The sequence below is a fragment of the Canis lupus genome, chromosome 18 (genome assembly GCF_003254725.2).
Source record: "Canis lupus dingo isolate Sandy chromosome 18, ASM325472v2, whole genome shotgun sequence".
Lineage (NCBI taxonomy): Eukaryota > Metazoa > Chordata > Mammalia > Carnivora > Canidae > Canis > Canis lupus.
The window spans coordinates 34,514,942-34,531,985 of NC_064260.1; the positions used below are offsets into that span (position 1 = coordinate 34,514,942).

Here is a 17,044-nt window from a genome sequence, read left to right on the forward strand (position 1 = left end):
CATTGCCATCATGTCTAAGTCAAAGTCTCCCAAAGAGCCTGAGCAGTTGTGGAAGCTCTTCATCGGAGGTTTGAGCTTTGAAACAACTGATGAAAGACTGAGGAGCCATTCTGAGCAATGGGGGATGCTTAGGGACTGTGTGGTAATGAGAGATCCAAACACCAAGCGCTCCAGAGGCTTTGGGTTTGTCATGAGTGCCACCGTGAAGGAGGTGGAAACAGCCATGAATACAAGGCCACACAAGGTGGATGGAAGAGTGTGGAACCAAAGAGGGCTGTCTCAAGAGAAGATTCTCAAAGACCTGGTGCTCACCTAACTGTGAAAAAGATTTTTGTTGGTGGCATTAAAGAAGACACTGAAGAACATCATCTAAGAGATTATTTTGAACAGTATGGGAAAACTGAAGTGATTGAGATCATGACTGACCAAGGCAGTGGCAAAAAGAGAGGTTTTGCTTTTGTGACATTTGATGACCATGACTCAGTAGACAAGATTGTCATTCAAAAATACCATACGGTGAATGGCCACAACTGTGAAGTAAGCAAAGCCCTATCAGGGGGATCCCTGGGTGGCTCAGCGGTTTGGCTCCTGCCTTTGGTCCAGGGCGTGAACCTGGAGACTGTGGGATCGAGTCTCACGTTGGGCTCCTTGCATGGAGCCTGCTTCTCCCTCTGCCTGTGTCTCTGCCTCTCTCTCTCTCTGTGTCTTTCATGAATAAATAAAATCTTTAAAAAAAAAAAAAAAGAAAAGGAAAGCTCTATCAAAGCAAGAGATGGCTAGTGCATCATCCAGCCAAAGAGGCCGAAGTGGTTCTGGAAACTTTGGTAGTGGTCGTGGAGGTGGTTTTGGTGGGAATGACAACTTTGGTCGCGGAGGGACCTTCAGTGGTTGAGGTGGTTTCGGTGGCAGTCGAGGTGGTGGTGGATACGGTGGCAGTGGGGATGGCTATAACGGATTTGGTAATGATGGAAGCAACTTTGGAGGTGGTGGAAGCTATAACGATTTTGGCAATTACAACAATCAATCCTCAAATTTTGGACCCATGAAAGGAGGAAATTTTGGAGGCAGAAGCTCTGGCCCCTATGGTGGTGGAGGCCAATACTTTGCCAAGCCACGAAACCAAGGTGGCTATGGTGGTTCCAGCAGCAGCAGCAGCAGCTATGGCACTGGCAGAAGGTTTTAATTACTGCCAAGAAACAAAGCTTAGCAGGAGAGGAGAGCCAGAGAAGTGACAGGGAAGCTACAGGTTACAACAGAGTTGTGAACTCAGCCAAGCACAGTGGTGGCAGGGCCTAGCTGCTACAAAGAAGACATGTTTTAGACAATACTCATGTGTATGGGCAAAAAACTCGGGGACAGTATTTGTGACTAACTGTATAACAGGTTATTTTAGTTTCTGCTCTGTGGAAAGTGTAAAGCATTCCAACAAGGGTTTTAATGTAGGGTTTTTTTTTTTTTTTTTTGCACCCATGCTGTTGATTGCTAAATGTAATAGTCTGATTGTGATGCTGAATAAATGTGTCTTAAAAAAAAAAGTTGAGGGGGGGAAAACATAACAAAATCAACATGATTAACAGTGATTTTGCCTTTAGATGGTAAACTTATGGGTGATTTTTTTCCTTCTTTTGACTTTTCTATATTTTATAAAGTGTTTGCTTTTTTAATTTTTAATTCATGAATATCTATACTTGAAGAAGTCTAAATTTGAAAACAGGCTCTGATTGAGCCCTGCATACGTGCTCAGTGGGGAGTCTGCTTGAGATTCTCTCTCTCTCTCTCTCCCTCTGCCCCTCCTCACACTAAGATGAATAAGTAAATTTAAAAAAAAAAAGAAAAGAGGCTCTGTATTTTAAGCACACTAAAGGCAATTAACACAATTCCCATACCTGAAAAGGGGCACAATTTCCTTAATGTCCTTTAGTTTCTTGACTTCCTCATCTCGAGCAGGTGCACACAGGGTCCCCATCATGCCAATAATGAATTCTGCCAGCTTTGAAATGTCTAAGGCCCCATTCTCTGCTTCTTGCTTTATCAGATCCAGATCCAAGACCTCTGTTATCTGGTTTCTCAGTCTAGTGTGACCAGGCAGCAAGAAAGATAAGAGTGTCTACAAGAGAGCATAATCAAGTTTAATCAAAGTTTCTTAGACATCACTTTTGAATATATGCAAAGGAATTTACAATTACCCAAATAAGGGCTTATCAATTGTTACTGTAACACAATTGTTACTGTGATACATATTTTAACTTCTAACTTAACAAATCTACAGAAAATATGTTTACGAATCATTTCTTTATTTTTAAAGTAGGCTCTACACCCAACATGGGGCTCGAACTCACAATTCTGAGATGAAGAATCACATGCTCTACTGACTGAGCCATGGACACATTTCTTCTTTGATACTACTGCTAAAGATATTTGCAAAAAGAATCTTAACTTCCATTTAATGCCTTCTCTATCCCACAGACCGAAATCACTTTTTGGCCATTTTTTTTTTTTTTTTTTAAGAAGGATCTTTTGAATTTTTTTTTTTAATTTTTTATTTATTTATGATAGTCACACACAGAGAGAGAGAAGCAGAGACATAGGCAGAGGGAGAAGCAGGGTCCATGCACCGGGAGCCCGACGTGGGATTTGATCCCGGGTCTCCAGGATCACGCCCCGGGCCAAAGGCAGGCGCTAAACCACTGCGCCACCCAGGGATCCCACTTTTTGGCCATTATATACTGAATATATCCACACCTATTAAAATTTTAAAAAATCACCAATACTGTAAAGTAATTTTTTTTCTTTAAATAATTCTGTCTTAAAAAATATAAGCCTCCAGCAGTGCCTGGATGGCATCCGACTCTTGGTTTTGGCTGGTCATGAATTCAGGGTCATGAGACTAAGCCCCATGTTCGGCTCCATGCTCAGTACAGAGTCTACTTGAGATTCTCCTCCCCCTCTCCTTCTGACCCTGCCCCTGTGCATGTGTGTGCACACTCTCTCTCAAAATAAATAATTTTTTTAAAGATAAATTTTATTAGAGAGAGAGAAAGAGAGCATGTACATAAAAGCAAACATGAACAGGGAGAGGGGTAGAGGGAAAAGTAGACTCTACACTGAGCATGGAGCCAGACGTGGGGCTTGATCCCAGAACTGACTGAGTCACCAACGCACCTCTAAATAAATCTATATAAATACACACACACACACACACACACACACACATACGTACATACATACCTTCATTTACAAAGTAAAGCCTTCAGGTTATCATAGCTTATTTCAAATTTTAATAAGGGCATAGAGGCAAAAATAGTTATTAATCCACATTTTAGGAAGAACTTTAACTTCTCAATCCTTCTATTTCTTTCAAGTCTTTGGCACGATAACACAGAGAGTTTGAATACTCATAACACACTAGAAAAGCACCACAATTTGCTCTTTGCCTCACCTCTTTGATTTCTCCAACAAGTTTGATGGCATGGTCATATGTTGGAGGGTCTTCACTTAGCTGGACACTCAAGCAATCCCAAAAAGCTTTATGTACAATCTCCTTTACTCTCTTCTCCAAGCTGGAAACAAATGAAAAAAGAAAAAACAAAATATTTAAGCCTCAAATCACCTTTAAAAGCACAAATTCTATGGGTTTAGGTTGAGAAAATTTTTTTTTTAATTTTTATTTATTTATGATAGTCATCAGAGAGAGAGAGAGAGAGAGAGGCAGAGACACAGGCAGAGGGAGAAGCAGGCTCCATGCACCGGGAGCCCGATGTGGGACTCGATCCCGGGTCTCCAGGATCGCGCCCTGGGCCAAATGCAGGCGCCAAACTGCTGCGCCACCCAGGGATCCCTAGGTTGAGAAAATTTTAAAATAATTTGGATGAACATCAGAAAGATGTCCCAAATATACTTGTCAATCACATATCTTATTTGTAGTTTAGTGCTTTATTTCAATAAATACCTCACAAGTGAGGTATTTAAAATAAAAAGCAATTTATTTCAAAAAATACCAAATTAATTTTCAACTAATTTGACATAAGACATTGGGCCAATTAATAGTATATAACAGTACCATATGATAAAAAGCATATCGAATAGTTCAGAACTATTTTCTTAATTTTCCCTGATACCAGCAAGTTTAACATTTTTTTGATTAGGTAGTTTAAGATAACAATTCAGCACATATAAAGACCGAAGGACTTGAAATAAAAGAAAATATAGAAATACAGAAAATATCCTATTCCTATGTGATACATGAGGGAATTGCTCAATTAGGTACCAAATTGTAATAGCTAATATATGGCATCTCATTAAAACCAATCTTTAGGGGTGCTTGGCTGGCTCAGGTGGTAGAGCATGATCTCAAGGTTAAGAGTTTGAGCCCCATGTTGGATATAGTGATTACTTAAAAATAAAATCTTAAAAAAAAAAAAAAGCCCACAGTCTTTATATTGTGAAAGCAAAACAAGTAATTCTTCATTATTAAGGTGAAAAAGTACTATCTTTACAGAACATAAAAATTGTCTGTAGGGCAGCCTGGGTGGCTCAGCGGTTTAGCGCCACCTTCAGTCCAGGGCGTGATCTTGGAGACCCAGGATAGAGTCCCACATTGGGTTCCCTGCAGGGAGCCTCCTTCTCCCTCTGCCTGTGTCTCTGCTTCTCTCTCTCTCTCTCTCTGTCTCTCATGAATAAATAAAATCTTTAAAAAAATATTTGTAAAGTCATAGAAGATTCATGTTGGCAACACTATAGCTTGGCAACCTAGCAGCCATTCCTCCTCCTTGGCTAACAGACTCCCAATATTTATATGGGACTTTTACAATTAAAACAGGCAATGATTTTTCTTTCTTATGACAATACATTTTAAAAGATACACCTTACAATCAAGAGTTTTAAATTCAATATGATATGTGCTAAGTGCTATGAACCTAGAGAATAATGCATAGTCCTTGTCTTTGTAGAGCTTACAATCTGGTGAAGAACACTAGTAAACCAACACTTATAGTACGATATGATAGTTACAAGCAATGAATGAAACAATACAATGAAAACACAAGATAGGACAGCTAAGTCTTAAGCAGTAGGGAGAAGCTGACATGAAAGCTGTCCACAGATTTCCTAGACCTTTTACTTATGATCAGTGGTCCTGAGATCCATTTCCAAACACTAGTAATTCCAAGTACAGATGTATTGTTGGGTGGGGTTTTTTTTGGTTGTTTTGTTTTAGCAACATACAAAAGGAAAAAATACACCTAAATATACTGACACCAAGTGAAGAAGACCTTTCCAGAACTGGAAAATGGTAGAGTTCCACTAAACAAGGTAACTCAGTAACCGCCTTACCTGTCTTCTGGTAATTCAACCGGTTTAATCCGAAAGTCTCCATTTACTACAATTTCATGGGCTAAAGCCATGTTAGTGACTCCTTTCGCTGTCTCTAGAAGTTCTTCTACTGTCACAAATCGAGGAGGACTAGCTGTAACAAAACCCAGTGTAAGAGATTGCTTCTCTAGATTAAAATTTCTATTAAAGTAAGGAGTAGGCAGTGGTTCTAGTACCAGCTAATAATTTTGGTTATGCCTCTATTTATGAAAATACTCTGGCCATTTCAAACAACAGAATTTCACCTATTTCATTATTTTTTTTTAACCTAGAATCCTAAAAACGGAGACCACTTCCAACATTCAAATTATCTGTTTTTTAAATTAAGACTGGTCAGTGGAAAATGATTAAAGGAAACAGAGACTTAAGCAAACTTTTTAAGGCACAGACTATTACATTTTCCAATATGTGGAGGGTTGTTTTCCAATCTCTTTCCTACATTTCTATCTTAAATTTAGGAAAGGAAAGCCAGATTTAGGACTTCCTCAATTGCTCCCATCAGCAGTTTACATTTTGCACCACCACTAATACCATGCCAGGAACGAATCTCCCCAAATTAAAATTCTGTCAAGTAATTTAGGGTGCCAGGTACTATTCAAAAAAATGCTAAAGCCACTCACTACCCTGTATAGGATGCTAAGAATGTTTTGAAACAATAATTTGAGAGGCACTGACCTGGAGGATAACTGTATTACTTTTAAGTGAGGATGATAAGATCTAGGCTTAAAATGAGATAAATAATGTCACTGGCTTGTATGGGGTTTAATAGTTTTAAAGATCAAAAATGGGATCCGTGGGTGGTTCAGCGGTTTAGCACCTGCCTTCAGCCCAGAGCGTGATCCTGGAGTCCCGGGATCGAGTCCCACATAGGGCTCCCTTGCTTCTCCCTCTGCCTGTGTCTCTGCCCCTCTCTCTCTCTCTCTCTCAGGAATAAATAAAATACATTTTTTAAAAAAATCTTTATTCAGGAACGTAAGGAGAAGCTGGGAATACTTGACAAAAATTCTTCCCAGTGTTTCTACAGACTATTAGTAAAAACACTATATAAATAAATAAATAAATAAAATTTGCTTCATGGATATTGGTAAATTAAAATGAATATCCAAAAGTCAAAGCCCAGATAAGAATTCTCATTAAGATGTCAATTTCTGCCAAGTGATCTGTTGATAAAATGTAATCCCAGTAAAAATCCCAGCAAGATTTTTGTTGAAAATGCCAAAATCATCCTAAAATTTACATGGAAATGCACAGGACTTAGGGAAATGAAAACTATTATGATAAAGAATAAAGTTAGAGGACTTACACTAATTTTAAGAGTTACTATAAAGCTACAACAATCAAAACAGTGTTTCTGGCATGAAGATAGATCTATATAGAGATCAAGTGAACAGAACAGAGGACCCAGAAATAGACTGATACACATACATACATATACATGTGGTCAATGAGGCAAGATTAGTTTAACTAAACAATGCTTGAACAATTGGCTATCTGTACATAAAAGAATGACCCACAATCCTTCCCTCACATGTTAAGTGCAAAGGAACTCAAAATAGACCACAGGTCTAAATATAAGAACTAAAACTAGAAAACTCCTAGGAGAGAAAGATGAAATCCTTATCTTGAGTTAGGCAAAATTTCTTAGAGTAAGACACAAAAAATTCAACATATAAGAGAAAAAAATTGATACCTTGTGCTTTACCAAAATTCCTATCATGAAAATGAAAAAGCATGACAGATAGGAGAAAAGATATGTAAGACACACGTGATAAAGGACTTGTATCCAGAATACAGAAAGAACTCTTATAACGCAAAAATAGACGACCACCAGTAAAATATGGGCAAAAGATCTGAACAGACATTTCTCCAAAGTAAATATACAAGTGGCCAATAGGCCATGAACAGCTACTGAATATCATTAATCATCAGTGTGAGATAATAGAAAAAAATATATATCGGTCTCTGCCCCTGGTTGCTGGCACAGAACTCCTAAAACCCTTCTAATTTCCTAAGTGATAAGAACGCTGGGAGCATCTTGTTTTAATATTTGGTTTTTGATCTCTTCCTTGACACCGGGCTCCTAAAACCCATGTTAAATCCTAGGTGATAAGCACAAGTAGCATGTTTTGTTCTGTTGAGGTAACTCTGAATGAGCTCCTGGGTGGCTTCTGGATGGGGACCAATTAAGACCAACCCATGATTAGAAATCTGGAATTTTCAGCCCTATCCTCTAGAGAGGGTAGCAGGGCTGAACATGGAATTAATAATTGATCATGCCTACATGAGGAAGCCTCCATAAAGTCTCAATAGCAGGGGGTTCAGAGAACTTCCAGGTTGCCAACACATCCATACTGGGAGGGTGATACGCCCCAACTTCATAGCGACAGAAGCTCCTACACTTAGGACCCTCCCAAACCTCACCCTATGTAGCTCTTCATCTAGCTGTTCATCTGTATTTATCTTTAATAAACTTGGAAACCATGTTGCCCTGAGTTCAGTGAGCCACTCTAGCAAATTAATAGAATCCATGGAGGGGCTGTTGGAATCTAAATCTATAGTTAATTGGTCTTCTGACCTAGATTTGTGACTACTGTCCAAAGCAGAAGGATGAGGGAGGGGTATTCTTATAGGACTAAGGCCTTTACCTGAGAGATCCAATGTTATCTCTGGGTAAATAGTGTCAGAATTTAGTTGAAGTGTAGGCCACCTAGCCGTGTCACAGAAAATTGCTTGGTGGGAGGAAAAACAACCCACATATTTGGTACTAGAAGTTATACATTTTGCATGAGTAGTAAAAGATACCCAGGAGAAAAACACAGGAGGAAGCACTCGGTTTTGCTCCACACAGGTAGAAAACTATAGGTTTTTCCTTTTAGAATCAGGGAAATGCAAATTAAGACCACAATGAGATACCACTGCACACCTACTAGAATGGCCAAAATTAAAGAGGCTAATCATACCAAGTCCTGACGTAGAGTGGAGCATCTGGAACTCTCATCCCTAAACAATGGCCATGAAAAATGGGTACCACCACTTTGGAAAACTGGTTCTTGGTTTCTTATAAAGTAAAACATACACTTACCACATGACCTAGCAACCTCACTCCTAAGTCTTTACCCAAGAAAACTGAAAATATATGGCCACATGAAGAACTGTACTCAAGTGTTAATAGCAGCATCCTTCATAACAGTCAAAACCTAGAACTAATCCAAATGTTAATCAACTGCAGAATAAACAAATTGTAGTATAACCACACGACAGAATGCTACCCAGCAATAACAAAGGAATAAACTGGTACATGCAAAGACATAGGTGAATCTTAAAAGCACTATCCCAAGTTAAAGAGTCAGATACAAAAGACTACATACAGTATGATTTTATTTATTTGAAATCCTAAGGAGGGCAAAATTAGAGGACAGAAAGCAAGGAAGTGGTTGCCAAAGGCCAGAACTCATTATAGGAGGTCAGCATTACCGTGACACCCAAACCAGATACTATAAGGAAAGAAAATTATAGGTCAGTATCCCTTATGAGCACAGATGCAAAGATCCTCGACAAAATATAGCAAACCAAATTCAACAATAGAGTAAATGGATTATACACTATGATCAATTGGTGGGAAAGATTCACTGCCAAGGGGCATGGAAGTATGGGGAGGTGGTGAAAATGTTATAGCAGCTTATAATTGTGGTAGTAGTGACACAATTGTAAATGTATTGGTCAAAATTCAAATTGCATACTTAAAATTCAATTTTATTCCATATAAATTATACCTCAATAAAGCAGATTAAAAATTCAAAGGCACTGAGCAGGAATTTGCTATATGCCTGATTATTAAAGCTAATATTTTCTGTTACCATTTATCAGAAAATGAAACTTCCATTGTGGTAGGTCACCATCAAGCATCAGAAGTTATTAGACTCCATAGAGTTCTTATCTTTTTTAAGATTTTACTTTTTAAGTAATCATAACGCTCAATGTGGGACTCAAACCTGCAACCCCGGGATCAAGAGCCATGCTCCACCAACTGAGCCAGCCCGGCACACCAAATTTTTATCTCTTAAAAAGAGATTCAGGGCAGCCCGGGTGGCTCAGCGGTTTAGCGCCACCTTCAGCCCAGGGCGTGATCCTGGAGACCGGGGATGGAGTCCCATGTCAGGCTCCCAACATGGAGCCTGCTTTTCCCTCTGCCTGTCTCTCTCTCGCGTGTGCTCTCTCTCTCTCTCACTCTCCTGTATCTCATAAATAAAATCTTTTTTTTTTTTTTTATAAAGAGAGATTCAGGATAGTCACCAGGGCTTCCAAGCTTTGTTTTAACTCTGGTTTTGCAAAAATCTTCAAATGTCTAATCATCTTAAATTTATGAAATTAACAGAAACACACCAAGTTTTCACAGTAAATTTACCATTTTTCAATAATTTTGGGCATCTGGGTAATGACAAACACTGTTTGCATGTCACTTAGTCATGAAACAATGGACAGAGCAAGTCAGGAAGAAGTCCAGCTCCTTCTAGACTCTTGATGTGACCTTGAACGAGAATCATTTAAATTTTCCAGGGCCAGGGGCACCTAGGTAGTTCAGAAAGTTAAGTGTCTGTCTCTCGGTTTTAGGTCCGGTTGTGATCTCAGGGCTATGGCATCAAAACCTGCACTCAGCATTGAGTCAGCTTGGGATTCTCTCTCCATCTCCCTTTGCCCCTAAGTCTTTAAATCTTCCAGAGCCATTATTTCCTAATATGCAAAAAAGAAGACAACTGAAGAAACATTCTATGAAAGAGGAGAATCTTCCAAATTATACACAAGTGTGTTCTCAGGGTTTTGTGCATACTTGAGACAAAACAGTTTGTAACAAGTGCTGGGAACTGGACGGAACATCAGACACCAGTTTACAGGAGCTGTCCAACTTAGCAACTACTTAAAATCAAACTCATTAATGAAGGATACCTGATCCAAAAAGATAAAAGCTACAATTCTAAAATATGATCAAGATACATTACAAATCTACACACACAGGAATTGTTCACTGCATACTAATTACAGGGTTGTAAGTGGGATTATTTTGTGTTTGAGAGTTCTCAAATGGCAAATGTCACCCCCAAACTACTATAGAGTGAGTATAGTGCAGCAAGGGTAAAGTTTATCCACAGAACTTACTGCACTGTGTAGCAACTGCTTGTTATTTTGTCTTCCTCACTAGACCACAAGCTCCAGGAGCAAAGAGATCACTGTGGGCCTGGCTCCCTGCTAGATTCCTGACACACAATATGCACTTAATAAATATTGACTGATTGAATTATGGTGTCTCTGTTCAGTCAAAGTTTAGTCATGACCTTTACAAATGTAAGAACTTAGGGGGGCGCCTGGCTGGCTCAGTCATAACAGTGTTATGACTCTTGTTCTCGGGGTTGTGAGTTCCCATGATAGATGTGGAGATTACTTAAATAAATAAATAAACTTAAAAAAATGTAAGAATTTAGTGTTACCATTTATCTAAGGATGTCTGGGATCTACTAATTAAATTCACAGGGGCGCCTGGCTGGCTGGCTAAGTTAGTACAGCATGCAATACTTATCTTAGGGTTAAATTTGAGCCCCATGTTGGATGTAGGGATTACTTAAAAATAAAGGGGCACCTGGGTGGCACAGTCGGTTGAGCACGTGACTCTTGGTTTTGGCTCAGGTCGTGATCTCCGGGTTGTGAGACTGAATCCCGAGTTGGGCTCTGTGCTCAGCATGGAGTCTGCTTGAGACCCTCTCTCCCTCTGCCTCTGCTTCCATCTCTCCTGCCACACATGGGTACACTCTTTCTAAAATAAGCAAATCTTTAAAAAATAAAATAAAACCTTTAAAAAAATGTAAGAAAAAAATAATAAAATAAAATAAAATAAAATAAAAAAATGTAAGAACTCAGTGTCATCCATTTATCTAAGGATGACCAAGACCTACTAATTAAACTCACAAAGACCTGATTTAATAAACCAAAATGCTAAATGGAAGATATTAACTGGAAAACAGTTCTTTTTTTCATCAAAATACAGCATCTTTTATTTACTGGTCAACAGGTGATTAAACACCAGAACAGAAGGTGCTTTGTGAGCAGAGAAGCATATAGAAGTAGAGAATCTCAGAGGAGACATTAAGTTACAGTTGATTGATCCTTACCCTGAAGATCTCAATGTTTAAAGAACAGATCATCTTTTGGAATCAAGTCACCACCACAGATTAGTGTCAACCAGTTCTCACAAGCCAGCCATTTTTTCTTTTTCAATATTTTGTATCACTTACTAAAGGTTCTGCCCCCAAACTGCAATGTGTTTTTGGTGGGGGGCAAGGTAAGGTGTTTTTCCTCTCATACCACCACGCAGTTGTCAGACAGCAGTTGAGTGTCCTACAATCTAATTCCATTTTGACACTATCTACCTGCAGGCAGTGTCAGATCCCATAGGTTAGGAGATAGCGGGGTACTTGCCCCCATTGCAAGTCCACATGGTCACCCGTGTTATAGATCTGAGGTTCCAATGACTCCCTCCTCAGGTTCTGTTAATTTACTACAGTAGCTCACAAAACTCAGAGAAACACTGACTTAACCACATTCATGGTTCAGTATAAAAGGAAATAAACTCAGGAGCAGCCAGATTAAGAGATGTGTAGGGCAAGGTATGGGGAAAGGGCATGTAGCTTCCATGTTCTGAGCATGCCACCCTCCCAGTACCACCACGTGTTCACCAACCCAGAAGCTCTCCCAACACAGTCCTTTTGGGTTTTTAATGGAGGCTTCATTATATAGGCACGATTGATTAAATCACTGGCCATTGGCTGTCTCAGTTGGTTAAGCAGCCAAATCTTGATTTCAGCTCAGGTCATGATCTAAGGGTCTTGGGATCAAGCTCCATGGTTCCTGGGGAGTCTGCTTAAGGATTCTCTCTTAGCCTCTCCCCACTGTGTGCCTCTGTGTGTGCTTGTGTTCATGTGCTCGCATGTACCCTCCCATGCTCTCATTCTCTCTCTGGATCTCAAATAAATCTTAAAAAAAAAAAAAAAGTCACTGGCCACAGGCAATTGATTCATCTTCCAGCCCCCTCTCACCACTCTGGAGGTTGGAGAATGGGACTTTGATCACATGACTTGGTCCCCTGGCAACCAGTCCCCCCTCCTTTGGTTACCTGGGTGCTCTCCAAAAGTCACTCGTTAACATAACAAAAGACTCCTTTCTAGAGCTCATCACTTAGGAGATTCCAAAGGAGCTCTTCTCCAGAAACTGGACAAACACTAAATATATTTATTTTATAAATCCCATGATCACAGTTGCCAATAGCAATTCTATCCTTAAAATATTACTCTATTATAATTTTCAAGACTAAAGGTTATCTTTTTGCTCGTTACATTTTAATTCGTAGAATTCCAGAAGTGATTTTAGAGTTACTATAAACTCAAATGTCCGCAAACAGTTTCTTATTTTATAAATTCTTAATTTATGCTCTATGTGTGATCAGTGATGCTTCCTGATGTGGCCCCCAGACTATGGGGTCTGAGCTTTACCACAGAGGCCCACAGCCCTATGCCTACCTATTATGATAAGGAGAAAGAGCAAGGAAGCCAGAGGAATATTTTAGGGCACTGATTTTATATCTTGTTTTGGTATAGGCTTCTGTGAGAATTTAATGAAATCCTCCATGATTTTCTTCCTAAAAAATGCATATGCACACAAATTTTGATATACTTTTCTGGCTGTTCCTATGACCCCCTATCAACTCGATCAAGGTCCCAGGATAAGTACTCTTGCTTAAAGGCATAACTGTATACAATCTCAGATAATGTAGCCTAGTGTTGGCTTGACATTAATTTGGAGTCATGCCATTAGACAGACAGGATGCCAAAGGCAAAGCCATCAATCAAAGAATGACTAAAGATCTAAACCAAAGGTCCTCCTTTATCAGAAACTGTAAAGGATAAAACCATTACTATACATCCAAATTATAGCAATCAGTCCTGGTATCTTTAAATGCAACAGATGACAAGCCAGTAGTATTAACAACTAATATTTATCAAGCATTTATTAGGTGCCAAGCACTATTCTAAATGCTTCATATGAATTCATTTAATCTTTACAATCATCCTAAGAGATAAGTGTATTTTCCTCATTTTAAAAATAAGAAAACAGGGCACCTGGCTGGCTCAGTCATTAGAATATGTGACTCTTAATCTCATAGTTGTAAGTTCAAGTCCCATGTTGGGTATAACGATGAGGTAAAAATAAAATCTTAAGAAATAAAAAGTAAAAAATAAATAAATAAAAATGAGACAGCAGAAGTCTAGCTATACATATTGGAGACCAATATGACCAAGGTCATATTTGCTTACAGTGAGGTCTTTGTACACTTTGCTTGCTGGGAGAGCCTGCCTTTTTTTTCCAAAAATAATTTTTTTTCTGTAAGGCCTAACACATGCATGATAGACTGTTATTAACAGCATGTTTCCCTGAACCTACCAGTATACCTATCAAAATCTATGTGATACTAAACCATTATAAGATGGGGTCCATAATGTTTGCTGTAAGAATACTATGTTGAGGGGCGCCTGGGTGGCTCAGTCAGTTAAGTGTCTGCCTTCGGCTCATGTCATGATCTTATGGTCCTGGGATTGAGCCCTATGTTGGGCTGCCTGCTCAGTGGGCAGTCTGCTTCTCCCTTTCCTTCTACCCCTCCCCCAGCTCATGCTCTCTCTCTTTCTCTCTCAAATAAAATCTTTTTTTTTTAAGATTTTATCTATTTATTCATGAGAGATGCAGAGAGAGAGAGAGAGAGAGAGAGAGAGAGAGGCAGAGACACAGGCAGAGGGAGAAGCAGGCTCCATGCAGGGAGCCCGACGTGGGACTCGACCCTGGGTCTCCAGGACCATACCCTGGGCTGAAGGTGGCGCTAAACCGCTGAGCCACCAGGGCTGCCCTCAAATAAATAAAATCTTAAACAAACAATCAAAAAGAATACTATGTTGAGGGGTGCCTGGCTGGCTCAGTCAGTAGAGCATGCAACTCTTGCTCTCAGAGTCGTGAGTTCAAGCCCCACATTGGGTGTAAAGCTTCCTTCACTGAAAAGAAAAAAGAAAAGAATACTGTGCGGACTAATAAATTACCTGGGAAGGGCTTTAATCATTTTAAAAGAAACATACCTCAAACCCAAAAATGTTCATGCTTCTTTCAAATATGAAGAACTACTGATCATCTACACTTTAAAGAGATAACATCAGCACTGACATTCTTAGACTATGACACTTCCTCTTAAAACTTTCATTTTTGGACTCACTTCAAAAAGCTTAAGTATTCTTAATAAAAGACATGAGTTGGGGCGACTGCTGGGAATACTTGCGGAAATTACCACCCTTTCATCCGCGAGCCTGCTCCCTGCCAGGGATCTGAAATGACTTCACCACACACTCAGCAAGCTGAATCCCCTCAACTTCGTGGGAACTAAGCCCCCAGGCAGTGAAGTTAGGGTGTGGTGACCTCACTCACATTCAAAACCTATTTCTTTTTTAACCTGCACAAGCACAGTCCTGGCTGGAACCTGCCTCAGACTTTTCAGATGCTTTTTAAATTAAAGCTACAATTTGCACTCCACCCTCTTTCTCAGAGCACTTCAGAGAAAGTGGAATATTATGGAGACTGCAGGAAGACAGGAATATTCTGGACATTATCCTGAAATTTTAATTTCTCAAGCAATTGAAAACCCACAAATGACTAGGCTGCCAGCGGAGAAACTTGCTATTCTTAAATGCCAGTTATTGGCAATGATATCACAGTATTAGAACCCTGCTCAGGGCCACAAGGAAGCCTAATCAAAACATCATCTGAAAACAGCAATATTGCTTCTAACCAAAGTCAAATCTGCTTACAGTGAGGTCTTTGCACTCTTCGGGTGCTGGGAGAGCCCGACTTTGTTTTCTGTAAAGCTTCATCAGAACCTTCCACAGCATCTTCAAGGTCTTGCTCAGAACCATTCGATTTTGATTTTCCGGCTTCATTTATATTGGGCTTGTCAGGGTTTTCAGACATTCTCAATTAAGTTTATTCACTTCCCTAGGAAAGAAAGACAAAGTGAACCACACGTTCTAGCTCTGTCACTAACTAGCAGTGTGACTCTGGGCAAATCAGTTATTCTCTTTGGGTTTCAATTTTCTCACCTGTAAAAATGAATCGGCTTGCAGAGACCTTATCCAGCTATCATACTCTACCTCAGTGATTTAACAGATTATTTGTAAAACTATGCTTGTAATGTATCAAATCTATGGACCTGTACTTCAGATACAGAGTAACAAGTTTGAGTATTTTTGTCTCACTTCTAAGTACCACGTCAAAAGAAAACAGGACCTTACATTGTTGGAAGATAATACTATCAACTGCCTGCTTCTATTTTAATCAAAGAGTGATTCTTCAATTTTTTACTTTCATTCCTGAGAGCTGATAGGCAAAGTCTCTGAAAATCATGCTTTTAACTTGGGCTTCCAATTGAATACACTGGACTGAGGAGCTGGTTCTCTGATTCTGGATAAGAAATCGAGGGATGACACAAGGCGGAATCTTACAAAGCACGTAAGAATGTGTGGGGCAAATATTTTTATTAACTTCTTGCCAGTCAGCAGGAAAAGATGGTAAGGAGGAAGCTGCAGACAACCACAATGTACCGGTTGGGGTGGGGTTTTAATTTTTTTAAGTTGCTGGTTAGAACAAGAATAATACTTAATACATCGGTTTGGGCCAGTTAAAAAAGGCCTGAAATAGTATCCTCTTTTTACTGTAAAAGTTTTTGTCAAGTTTTCCTCACCAACCCCCCCCCCCCCCGGTTCTTTCCTAGAGTTCTCTCTTCCTAAGGTATTTCTAATTAAGAGAGAAGCTAGACACGTTTCTGCATTCATAATTCTGCAAATAATTAGTATTTGTACCATCAGCACTTGGAGATCACAAACCATTTTCATAAACACTAATTAGCCTTTATTGTACACCTGGAGGGCAATGCAGGGATCAAAAGAAATGTTGACTGCTTTCAAAAGGTCTGGCAGGCTCTCTTGCACATTAGAGAAGAATCACTTGATTTAATTATCTGAAATTTCAGATCCCTCCATTAAATAGAATGAAGTTACTGGAATTGACATTTTCAGGCCTGTATTTTTTTTCCCAGGCCTGTATTATTAATATGAGGGTTGCTTTATTGCAGTTCCCCCTTACCTTCCAATATCCCACTCCAGACACCCATCTCCTCTGTCTTAAATCCTATTAGGCTCTGGATATGCTCCAAGATCCAAAAGATAACACTACCAGCATATTCTATGAGAAAGGACAAACACACACACACACACACACACACACACACACACACTTCTAATTTTATCTTTCACATGCTGAGAATGAGCTCAGAAAGGATGAAGTAACTCTTACTGCACAGTGAGGAGGAAGGCATGCTTTCCTGGTCTCTAACACTCAGTTTAGTAAACTAACCCCATCCTTTTAAGGTGCAGCTCAGGTCTTATTCCTCCCAGGACACCTTCCCCACAGTGTGTGCACCTTTCTCTGAACTCTCGTAGGGCCAGTTACTGCACATTTGGCATGCATCATTGCCTTAGATCTGATTCAATATATATACTTATTTAAGTAGGTTTGGAGAGGGATGCTTGGGTGGCTC

General features: G+C 39.5%; 1 protein-coding gene across 4 annotated transcripts in view; it reads right to left on the minus strand.

Annotated features, from left to right (window-relative positions):
• The window catches only part of TCP11L1 (t-complex 11 like 1), a 38,855-nt gene that overhangs the window by 19,253 nt on the left and 2,558 nt on the right, over window positions 1-17,044 (minus strand). For all 4 annotated transcript variants that reach the window (XM_025452416.3, XM_025452417.3, XM_035701464.2 and 1 more), the window contains exons 2-5: window positions 15,261-15,444; window positions 5,332-5,464; window positions 3,440-3,560; window positions 1,887-2,107 (exon numbers count right to left, since the gene is read on the minus strand). In XM_025452416.3, the coding sequence (XP_025308201.1) occupies window positions 1,887-2,107; window positions 3,440-3,560; window positions 5,332-5,464; window positions 15,261-15,420 (635 nt within the window). In that variant the 5' untranslated portion in view covers window positions 15,421-15,444. The remainder of the gene's footprint in view (window positions 1-1,886; window positions 2,108-3,439; window positions 3,561-5,331; window positions 5,465-15,260; window positions 15,445-17,044) is intronic.